The sequence below is a fragment of the Takifugu flavidus genome, chromosome 4, assembly GCF_003711565.1.
Source record: "Takifugu flavidus isolate HTHZ2018 chromosome 4, ASM371156v2, whole genome shotgun sequence".
NCBI lineage: Eukaryota > Metazoa > Chordata > Actinopteri > Tetraodontiformes > Tetraodontidae > Takifugu > Takifugu flavidus.
In genome coordinates, this window is record NC_079523.1 from 9,778,370 (window position 1) to 9,789,154 (window position 10,785).

At 45.8% G+C, this 10,785-nt stretch overlaps 1 protein-coding gene across 1 annotated transcript; it reads left to right on the plus strand.

Moving 5' to 3' along the window:
- The first annotated feature begins 286 nt into the window (after nt 1–286).
- Nucleotides 287–10,478, plus strand: LOC130524121 (myosin heavy chain, fast skeletal muscle-like). Its single transcript, XM_057029909.1, has 40 exons — nt 287–394; nt 633–840; nt 953–1,096; nt 1,168–1,324; nt 1,401–1,428; nt 1,519–1,627; nt 1,713–1,805; nt 1,880–1,943; nt 2,063–2,161; nt 2,242–2,345; nt 2,424–2,562; nt 2,661–2,779; nt 2,876–3,025; nt 3,098–3,268; nt 3,355–3,661; nt 3,742–3,818; nt 3,888–3,975; nt 4,080–4,197; nt 4,270–4,393; nt 4,463–4,599; nt 4,747–5,002; nt 5,077–5,319; nt 5,393–5,569; nt 5,652–5,797; nt 5,888–5,978; nt 6,054–6,443; nt 6,523–6,649; nt 7,354–7,472; nt 7,567–7,763; nt 7,847–8,030; nt 8,114–8,279; nt 8,378–8,502; nt 8,629–8,937; nt 9,022–9,225; nt 9,316–9,441; nt 9,520–9,690; nt 9,767–9,871; nt 9,951–10,046; nt 10,125–10,256; nt 10,339–10,478. The coding sequence occupies exons 2-40, from the start codon at nt 640–642 to the stop codon at nt 10,357–10,359; spliced, it is 5,814 nt and encodes a 1,937-aa protein (XP_056885889.1). The 5' UTR covers nt 287–394; nt 633–639; the 3' UTR covers nt 10,360–10,478.
- The last annotated feature ends 307 nt before the right edge of the window (nt 10,479–10,785 follow it).

Below are 10,785 nucleotides of genomic sequence, written 5' to 3' on the forward strand. Positions count from 1 at the left end.
ATGCTGCTATTTGCCCATATTTTACCTAAATAAATCCAGTCACACCCTCCGTTTCATCAATAAATGGCAACAAAATGTGCCAAATACCAAAGAGGCAACAACACATGACCAAATGAAGCAAGTGCTGACTTCTGGGTGAACTCTCTGACTATATAAGAAGGGAGGCTGAGCACGCCGAAGAACTGACGGACGACCAGTCAAGGTGAGTGTCTTAAAGTCTTTTATTAGCAGAAGGAAGATCAGCTGCCTAATGAACAATGCTCGCTGACTGCCATCACAGGGGCGACCACAGAGCTGACTGCATACTCCCAAACTCATCATTACACCCATTGTTTTGTTTTTTAGAACCATCTGCAAGCCTTGGACACCTGTTCTTCTGAGAGAAAGAGAAAAGGTAATTATCTCACCGCTCTTCCTTTGGTTGCGCTGTACATAACATACAGTTGGATAAGATACCAAGAATAATTTATTCCATACGCTGTTACAGGCAGTGGGTTAACAAAATAGAAACAAATGACGATTGAAGTTTGTCTAAAAAAATTCTCTTCAATGTAAATTTTAAATTCAATTTTAATTTAAATCTATCACATTTTTCACTCCTACTAATTTCATTATTTAAAAAAAAAATTCAGCTCAACCATGGGCGACGCAGAAATGGAGTGCTTTGGCGCGGCGGCCATTTACCTCCGGAAGCCAGAGAAAGAGAGGATGGAAGCCCAGAACACCCCCTTTGATGCTAAATCAGCATATTTTGTGGTTGAACCCAAGGAAATGTACCTCAAAGGGAAACTGGTCAAGAAAGAAGGTGGCAAAGCCACAGTAGAGACTCTGTGCGGAAAGGTGAGGGCAACGTGGAAGCACCTCACAATCCGCGTTGACATAAATAATTGAGAGTAAGCGCGGGAATGATGTCATCATTCGGAAAAATGAAATTAATTTGTATCTCTGACAGTCGATCACTGTGAAAGAAACGGAAATCTTCCCCATGAACCCTCCAAAGTTTGATAAGATTGAGGACATGGCCATGATGACCCACCTCAGTGAGCCCTCCGTGCTGTATAACCTCAAAGAGCGTTATGCAGCATGGATGATCTACGTGAGTCTGACCGGATCTTCTCAGCATCAGCTGATCTGACATGTTTCTAACAGTCCTGTCTGCCTCCACAGACATACTCTGGGTTGTTCTGTGTCACTGTGAACCCCTACAAGTGGCTCCCAGTGTACGATTCGATGGTTGTAGCAGGATACAGAGGCAAAAAGAGGGTTGAAGCGCCGCCTCACATCTTCTCCATCTCTGACAACGCCTATCAGTTCATGCTGACTGGTATGTAAACAGTTATTATGGTTTAACATGTTCCCTTTTGGTGGCTTTCATAAAAATCTAACTTTTAAAATTCCAGATCGTGAGAATCAGTCTATCCTTATCACGTAAGTTTAGCAGAATTATCGCCCGAGTGAGCCTGAAATTAACGTAAACAGATTGGATTTTAATGATAGTTTGTTTTTATTCACCCAAAGTGGAGAATCCGGTGCTGGAAAGACTGTCAACACCAAACGTGTCATCCAGTACTTTGCAACAATTGCAGTGGCTGGAGGGAAGAAAGAACCCGTTCCTGGAAAAATGCAGGTGCGTGCAATGGAAAAAATGTGAACACTAATATTGGCAGCATGTAACTCAAGTTATAGGATTCCTTTTTTTTTTCTTCATGTAGGGGTCACTGGAAGATCAAATCATTGCAGCCAACCCCCTGCTGGAGGCTTACGGTAATGCCAAGACTGTGAGGAATGACAACTCATCCCGTTTTGTAAGTGCTTGCTAAAATAAATAAATAATCTAAGTGCAGAGAGTTAGAATCCTAACGGACGACCTTTGGAATAGGGTAAATTCATCAGAATCCATTTTGGAACCACTGGGAAGCTGGCCTCGGCTGACATTGAAACGTGTAAGTAGCAGTGGCAGATTCCCCGCTTCTAAAACGATCGTCCCACTACACCATCTAAATTAGCTATTTTCTTTGATAGTAAGTGACCCAAATATTAATCACTACACAAATTCCTATAGATCTGCTGGAAAAGTCTCGTGTGACCTTCCAGCTGTCTGCTGAGAGGAGCTACCACATCTTCTATCAGCTCATGACAGGACACAAACCTGAGCTGATCGGTAAGCTAATCGGTTTTTTAGGAGCATTCTTTCGACCTCCTGTCGAACCTGAATGTTCAACCAGCTTGGCCTCTTTCCAGAGGCTCTGCTGATCACCACAAACCCATATGACTACCACATGATCAGCCAGGGAGAAATCACTGTCAAGAGTATCAATGACGTTGAAGAATTCATCGCCACTGACGTAAGACACTTAGTTACACCTATATTTTAAAATCAGTGCGGCTCAGGTCAGGTTCTGATCCCGTTCGTATGCCTGCAGACCGCCATTGACATCCTGGGCTTCACTGGAGAGGAGAAGATAAGCATGTACAAGCTGACTGGATCTGTGATGCAGCACGGAAACATGAAGTTCAAGCAGAAGCAGCGTGAAGAGCAGGCTGAGCCAGACGGCACTGAGGGTCTGTCACACTCGCTATTTTCATTCACTGGCAGCTGGGTGAGTGGAAACTCCTACGTCACCACACACATCTGATTATTTTGAATTCTCGTTTTACAGTGGCTGATAAAATCGCCTACCTCATGGGGCTGAACTCTGCCGACTTACTGAAAGCTCTGTGCTACCCCAGAGTAAAAGTGGGAAATGAGTTTGTGACTAAGGGTCAGACAGTCCCTCAGGTAGAATCTAGAGTTACTGTATTGTTGATTATCTGGAGGACATCTTCTCAGAACTCATTCCTTCTCATTTATGTTTCTTCAACTTCGTAAAATCAGGTCAACAACGCCGTCATGGCTCTCTGCAAGTCCGTCTATGAGAAAATGTTCTTGTGGATGGTCGTCAGAATTAATGAGATGCTGGACACAAAGCAGTCCAGGCAGTTCTTCATCGGCGTGCTCGACATCGCCGGATTTGAAATCTTTGATGTAGGTCGGCTCAGGTCTTCTGCTGTGATTGAAGGTTGATCATTACTAATTCCTCCTCCTCTTTTAAACCAGTACAACAGCTTGGAGCAGCTGTGCATCAACTTCACCAATGAGAAACTGCAACAGTTTTTCAACCACCACATGTTTGTGCTGGAGCAAGAGGAGTACAAGAAAGAGGGAATTGAGTGGGAGTTCATTGACTTTGGTATGGACTTGGCTGCCTGCATTGAGCTGATTGAGAAGGTGAGGCACATGCACCTGAACCAAAGTAAATCTTCTGATGTTTGGAGGAGTTTGATCTGAATGACTAATTACAATTCATTCTACAGCCAATGGGTATCTTCTCCATCCTTGAAGAGGAGTGCATGTTCCCCAAGGCCACAGACATGACCTTCAAGAACAAACTTTATGACCAGCATCTTGGTAAAACCAAGTGCTTTGAGAAACCCAAACCTGCCAAAGGCAAAGCCGAGGCTCACTTCTCCCTGGTGCACTATGCTGGCACTGTGGACTACAACATCACCGGCTGGCTGGACAAAAACAAGGACCCCCTGAACGACTCTGTGGTTCAGCTCTACCAGAAGTCATCAGTCAAACTTCTCTCCTTCCTGTATGCATCCCACGCCTCAGCAGAAGGTGTGTGCTGCTCCTCGACACTATGTCGTGAAAGAAACACCACTGGTTGAATCAATGCTGTGTTCATGTTGTGTTGACAGCTGAGACCGGCGGAGGTGGTAAGAAAGGTGGCAAGAAGAAGGGCGGGTCCTTCCAGACTGTGTCTGCTCTGTTCAGGGTAAGAGGCGCAACTACGCCGGACGGACCCACATAGAAGAGGTTCTGTCTAACTCAATATCCTTCACAGGAGAATCTGGGCAAGCTGATGACGAATCTGAGAAGCACGCATCCACATTTTGTGCGCTGTCTGATTCCCAACGAGTCAAAGACACCAGGTGGGACCTTTGACCTCGCAAGAACAGTTACTACAGCAAAAACAGCACACTTTTACGTTTGCTGTGTGATTTTATAAACACTATCATCTAATAATGTGCCAAAGGTCTGATGGAGAACTTCCTGGTCATCCACCAGCTGAGGTGTAATGGTGTACTGGAGGGGATTAGGATCTGCAGGAAAGGTTTCCCCAGCAGAATCCTCTACGGTGATTTCAAGCAGAGGTAGAACCTGGGCAGTAAAATGTGCAACAATTATCTTAAAGCTGTCTAATGGACTAAAATATATACTTTTAGATACAAAGTATTGAATGCCAGCGTCATCCCCGAGGGACAGTTCATTGATAACAAGAAGGCCTCAGAGAAGCTGCTGGGATCCATTGATGTGGATCACACGCAGTATAGGTTTGGCCACACCAAGGTGCACTTAAATGAGGTGGGTAATTCACAGGATGAAGGGCCTGTAATAATCATTATTCTTTACCCTCAGGTGTTCTTCAAAGCAGGTCTGCTGGGAGTTCTGGAGGAGATGAGAGACGAGAAACTTGCCGAGCTGGTCACCATGACCCAGGCTCTGTGCAGAGGTTTCCTCATGAGACGGGAATTTCTCAAGATGATGGAGAGGAGGTGATACACTGGCTATAGTCAAAATGACAGATACACATCCAATTTAATTAAATCTGAAGCTTACAGAATGCTTATTTACAGAATCTGAAGCTTAATTTACAAAGAAAAGCTTTTCTTTTGAACTTCCAAACCCTCTGTTCACAACAGAGATGCCATTTTCACCATCCAGTACAACATCCGCGCATTCATGAATGTGAAGACCTGGCCATGGATGAAGCTGTACTTCAAGATCAAGCCTCTGCTGAAGAGCGCCGAGACTGAGAAAGAGATGGCACAAATGAAAGAGGACTTTGAAAAGACCAAAGAGGATCTATCAAAGGCTCTGTCGAAGAAGAAGGAACTGGAGGAGAAGATGGTTTCTCTGCTGCAGGAGAAGAATGATCTGCTGCTGCAAGTGCAGACGGTAAGAAAGACAATCACGCCTCCAAAATGTCCTTCGGGGACCTGTGAGACGAGCTTGTTTGCATTCACCTTTAGGAAAGCGAAAACCTCAGTGATGCAGAGGAAAGGTGCGAGGGGCTCATCAAAGCAAAAATCCAGCTGGAGGCCAAGCTCAAAGAGACAACCGAGAGGCTGGAGGATGAGGAGGAAATAAATGCTGAACTCACAGCAAAGAAGAGGAAGCTGGAGGACGAGTGTTCTGAGTTGAAGAAAGACATCGATGACTTGGAGCTCACCCTCGCCAAAGTGGAAAAAGAGAAGCACGCCACTGAGAACAAGGTTTTTACCATTTAAATCTTCACCGTGTTATAGAGCAGGACTCTTCCATAACATAAAATAATTATCAAAACAGGTTAAAAACCTGACAGAGGAAATGGCGTCTCAAGATGAAGCCATTGCAAAGTTGAGCAAAGAGAAAAAAGCCCTCCAAGAGGCCCATCAGCAGACCCTGGATGATCTGCAGGCTGAGGAAGACAAAGTCAACACTCTGACTAAGGCCAAGACCAAGCTGGAGCAGCAAGTGGATGACGTACGTAGAAAAAACAAGCAGTGACTTTAGTCTTGTTTAAAAATAAGTCCAAAATAATCATGCCTCTTCCGTGTGATTACAGCTTGAAGGTTCTTTGGAGCAAGAAAAGAAGCTCCGTATGGATCTTGAAAGAGCTAAAAGAAAGCTTGAAGGAGATCTGAAACTGGCCCAGGAATCCATAATGGATCTGGAGAATGATAAACAGCAGTCTGATGAGAAGATCAAGAAGTGAGAACAAACAAAATATCTGTCTGTTAGCAGTAAATGGTTGAAGCTGTGTCACATGTCCAAACGTTCAATGATTTCTGATTTCTTCAGGAAAGATTTTGAAATTAGCCAGCTCCTTAATAAGATTGAAGATGAGCAAACTCTTGGAATACAGCTGCAGAAAAAGATAAAGGAGCTTCAGGTATAAATGGAAATCTTAAAAGTGGCTACATATAAAATCGAAGCACAAATTTCAATCCAACTTTGTGTGTGTAAGGCTCGCATTGAGGAGCTGGAGGAAGAAATTGAGGCTGAGAGAGCTGCTCGGGCCAAGGTTGAGAAGCAGAGGTCTGATCTCTCCAGGGAGCTTGAGGAGATCAGCGAGAGGCTTGAAGAAGCTGGTGGAGCCACAGCAGCTCAGATTGAGATGAACAAGAAGCGCGAGGCCGAGTTCCAGAAGCTGCGACGTGATCTTGAGGAGTCCACCCTGCAGCACGAAGCCACTGCTGCAGCTCTACGCAAGAAGCAAGCTGACAGCGTTGCTGAGCTGGGAGAGCAGATCGATAATCTCCAGAGAGTCAAACAGAAGCTGGAGAAGGAGAAAAGTGAATACAAGATGGAGATTGATGACCTTGCAAGCAACATGGAGGCTATTGCCAAATCCAAGGTTGACAGTGGAAAATTCTCCTCTATTGACTGACAATTTTGCCAGTGGGATTCTAATTTGTAACCCTTTCTTTCGACAGTCCAACCTTGAAAAGATGTGCAGGACCTTAGAAGATCAGCTGAGCGAGCTGAAAACCAAGAATGATGAAAATGTTCGCCAGCTAAATGACGCAAGCACGCAGAAATCGCGACTTCAAACCGAAAATGGTAAGAATGTTCTGACACATCATCATCAATTTGTTCAAGATTGCTATAGTCAGAGGGATAGAGCTCGATTCTGTAAAAACATATTGCTTCTATTCACTGTCACTCTTCATCTGTCTCACTGAATAAAATAGGAAATACTGTGGTCCAGTCTTACAAACTACCTCCATCTGTGTTCTGAGCATCCAACAAATGTGTGTTTTACGTAAAGCCAGTTACAGCCTTGCTTCAGAAAACAAGTCCGGACACCATGGAAACAGCGGCCTCTGCTGGCAAAGTGACACTACAGCAGCTGAATGACAATGAAGCCCAGTACAGCTGTTATCATGAAACATCTGAAACAAGATTCTTTAAGAGGAGAAAGTGTTGGTATGAGAGCAGGAGAGCAGCAGCCACTGAGCTCTGGATCAGCGAGTGGCCGCTGTCATTACTCGTTTTAAATTAATGTGAATTTAAAATGGACCTTGTACTGGGCTTAATGAGATCTCTTATATGTTCACCTGAGAGGACTTGCATCACATGAGTTCTGACCCTGCAGCAAATAATAGAAAATGAACACATATTGCTTGATTCAGTTGCAATGATGGAGTCAGGGTGTGTCACAAATTCGGAGCATTGCAGTTACAGTATTTGACCTGTATATGTGAATATATCCTCCACTGTGAATAATTAATTTTACTTAGAAGCGATATTCATATATTGATTAGGGGAATATCTACGTCAGTTGGAGGAGAAAGAAGCTCTTGTTTCCCAGCTGACAAGAGGCAAACAGGCCTACACTCAACAGATTGATGAGCTGAAGAGGCACATAGAGGAGGAAGTTAAAGTAAGAGAAAATTAAAACGGCTGGATATCATCGAGGGAAAGGCCAACGCATTCATTGTTACCACATGAAAACCACCCACTCATTTCGACTCTAGGCCAAGAATGCCCTGGCTCATGCTGTCCAATCATCTCGCCACGACTGCGACCTGCTCAGAGAGCAGTACGAGGAGGAGCAGGAGGCCAAGGCTGAGCTGCAGCGTTCAATGTCCAAAGCCAACAGCGAGGTGGCTCAGTGGAGAACCAAATATGAGACCGATGCCATTCAGCGCACTGAGGAGCTGGAGGAGGCCAAGTAAAGAGGACCTCTAAAATCCTGCTGTTTCCAAGCACTAACAGGGAAGTCGTTCATGAGACTTGTTACCTGTGCGTTAACAGGAAAAAGCTTGCTCAGCGTCTTCAGGATGCAGAGGAATCCATCGAGGCTGCAAATTCAAAATGTGCCTCCCTGGAAAAGACAAAGCAGAGACTGCAGGGTGAAGTGGAAGACCTGATGATCGACGTGGAGAGAGCTAATGCTGTGGCAGCTAGCCTTGACAAGAAGCAAAGGAACTTTGACAAGGTTTGAGTATTTCTCTGACATCATTGTCTTTAGCTTGAAAACCCCAAAAGATTTAAAACTCACAAAGGTTGGTGAATATCCAGGTTCTTGCCGAGTGGAAGCAGAAGTATGAAGAAAGCCAGGCCGAGCTGGAGGGAGCTCAAAAAGAAGCTCGTTCTCTCAGCACTGAACTGTTCAAGATGAAAAACTCCTATGAAGAAGCTCTGGACCACCTGGAGACCCTGAAGAGAGAGAACAAGAATCTGCAACGTATGACAATTATCATTATTATCATCAAAAGTAATAAAGACATTGTTGTTACTTAGCCCAAGCTCCAGAAATTCATCTCAATAACTGTGCACCAACAGAGGAGATTTCAGACCTCAGTGAGCAACTTGGTGAGACCGGAAAAACAATTCATGAGCTTGAGAAGGGGAAGAAGAATGTGGAGGGTGAGAAGGCCGAGATTCAGACAGCTCTGGAGGAGGCCGAGGTAAAACAAAGAACATGAATCAGGATACGAAAACAGCATTCATGAGTCTTGGCATGCACAAGTTTCTGTGTTTTGGATAAGGAATGTTTATATGCTTTACTTAACTGCTTTATTTTTTTTCCTCAGGCCACCCTGGAGCATGAGGAATCCAAGATTCTCAGAGTCCAGCTGGAACTCACCCAAATCAAGAGTGAAATTGACAGGAAACTTGCCGAGAAGGACGAGGAGATTGAGCAGATCAAGAGGAACAGTCAGAGAGTGATTGAGTCCATGCAGAGCACCTTGGATGCTGAGGTCAGAAGCAGGAACGATGCCCTGAGGATCAAGAAGAAGATGGAGGGAGACCTCAATGAGATGGAGATTCAGCTGAGCCATGCAAACCGTCAGGCAGCTGAAGCCCAGAAACAGCTGAGGAACGTCCAGGGACAGCTCAAGGTAGGTCCACGGCAGGAGTGGCGATTTCCCACCAAGCAGCTGAAGACGTGACATCGCTACATCAATCAATATTTTGCTATTTAGGATGCGCAACTGCATCTTGATGAAGCCCTTAGAGGGCAGGACGACATGAAGGAGCAGGTAGCCATGGTGGAGCGCAGGAACAACCTGATGCTGGCTGAGATCGAGGAGCTGAGAGCAGCTCTGGAGCAAACGGAGAGAAGCCGCAAAGTGGCTGAACAGGAGCTGGTTGATGCCAGCGAGCGTGTGGGGCTGCTGCACTCTCAGGTACTGGCTTATCCCTTTTCTCCCTGCTCAAACTGCATCCATCTGCATGAAGTCAAGCATGTCTGTCTGTCTCGGCTCTTTCAACACCAGAACACCAGCCTCATCAACACCAAGAAGAAGCTGGAAGGTGACCTCGTCCAGATCCAAGGTGAAGTTGAAGAGGCTGTACAGGAAGCCAGAAATGCTGAAGAAAAGGCCAAGAAGGCCATCACTGATGTGAGCCATCTTGTTGAATATGGGACCGCTATGTGATGAAACAGAACTTTTTAATTTACAAAATTACTGTACTTATAGGCTGCCATGATGGCTGAGGAGCTGAAGAAGGAGCAGGACACTAGTGCTCACCTGGAGAGGATGAAGAAAAACCTGGAAGTGACAGTGAAGGACCTGCAGCACCGTTTGGATGAAGCTGAGAATCTGGCCATGAAGGGAGGCAAGAAGCAGCTCCAGAAACTGGAGTCAAGGGTAAAGATGAACATGCTCATTTAGGCGAAATTCAGCTTTGCCTCGAGCGTCACAATGAGCCCGGTTTGGTTTTCAGGTGCGGGAGCTGGAGGGAGAAGTGGAAGCGGAGCAGAGACGTGGAGCAGATGCTATTAAAGGCGTCCGTAAATATGAGAGAAGAGTGAAGGAGCTCACCTACCAGGTCAGGAGCTGCTTCCTTTCTCCTTTAAGAAGGTTGGAACTGGCTGTCATGGAACAGTCTCTGTGCATGTTCACTGCAGACGGAGGAGGACAAGAAGAACGTCGCCAGACTTCAGGATCTGGTGGACAAGCTGCAGCTGAAAGTGAAGGCCTACAAGAGGCAGGCTGAGGAGGCGGTGAGTTAGCAAGAGGCAACGCTTCACCGTAGCAGAGTGTGTGTCCTTGAATCACAACGGTTGTTGGATCCCTCACAGGAGGAGCAGGCCAACACTCACCTGTCCAAGTACAGGAAGGTGCAGCATGAGATGGAGGAGGCCCAGGAGAGAGCCGACATCGCCGAGTCTCAGGTCAACAAGCTGAGAGCAAAGAGTCGTGAGATAGGAAAGGTGAGGGTCCCAAGTTCTGCATCAGCCTGTTAATAGTTCTCCTTTCACTGATTTGTTTTTCTCCTCTCACTCTTCTTTTTAGTCAAAGGAGTCAGAGGAATAAACTGCAGGCGGTCTGAAGGACGCAGATGAGAATGTTGATGGAACGTTTGGTCTCTGGCTGAACTGTCTACTTGTAGATCTCTATTTAATAAAGTCTTGAGCACGCAGATGTCCCCTGAACTTTTCTGTTTTCATTTAACCTGGCGTCAAGCACGTCACTATAAAACTCACCATCACTTCTGGGTTCACCATATTTGTGGGTGGGCGAACTAAGCAAAGCCCCTCCTGGCAGTGCCGCCCACCTCTCAGAGGATAATGGACCCCATCAACCCACAAATATGATGAAGAGCACAAGTCGTTGTCTGGCCGCCAGATCCAGCTGATCCAGAGCCAGTGTGGCGTTCAGGGGAGGTGAGAAAACCATGGAAGGAACAGTGTTCCACCGTATCCAGCAGCGGCTACCACAGAACACCTTCAGAGCTCCTCC

Coding starts and splice junctions, on each gene's coding strand:
- LOC130524121 (XM_057029909.1), top strand. CDS start 640: ATGGGCGACGCAGAAATGGAGTGCTTTGGCGCGGCGGCCATTTACCTC. Junction 7,473..7,566: donor ACATAGAGGAGGAAGTTAAA/GTAAGAGAAAAT, acceptor TTTCGACTCTAG/GCCAAGAATGCCCTGGCTCA. Junction 10,047..10,124: donor AGAGGCAGGCTGAGGAGGCG/GTGAGTTAGCAA, acceptor GATCCCTCACAG/GAGGAGCAGGCCAACACTCA.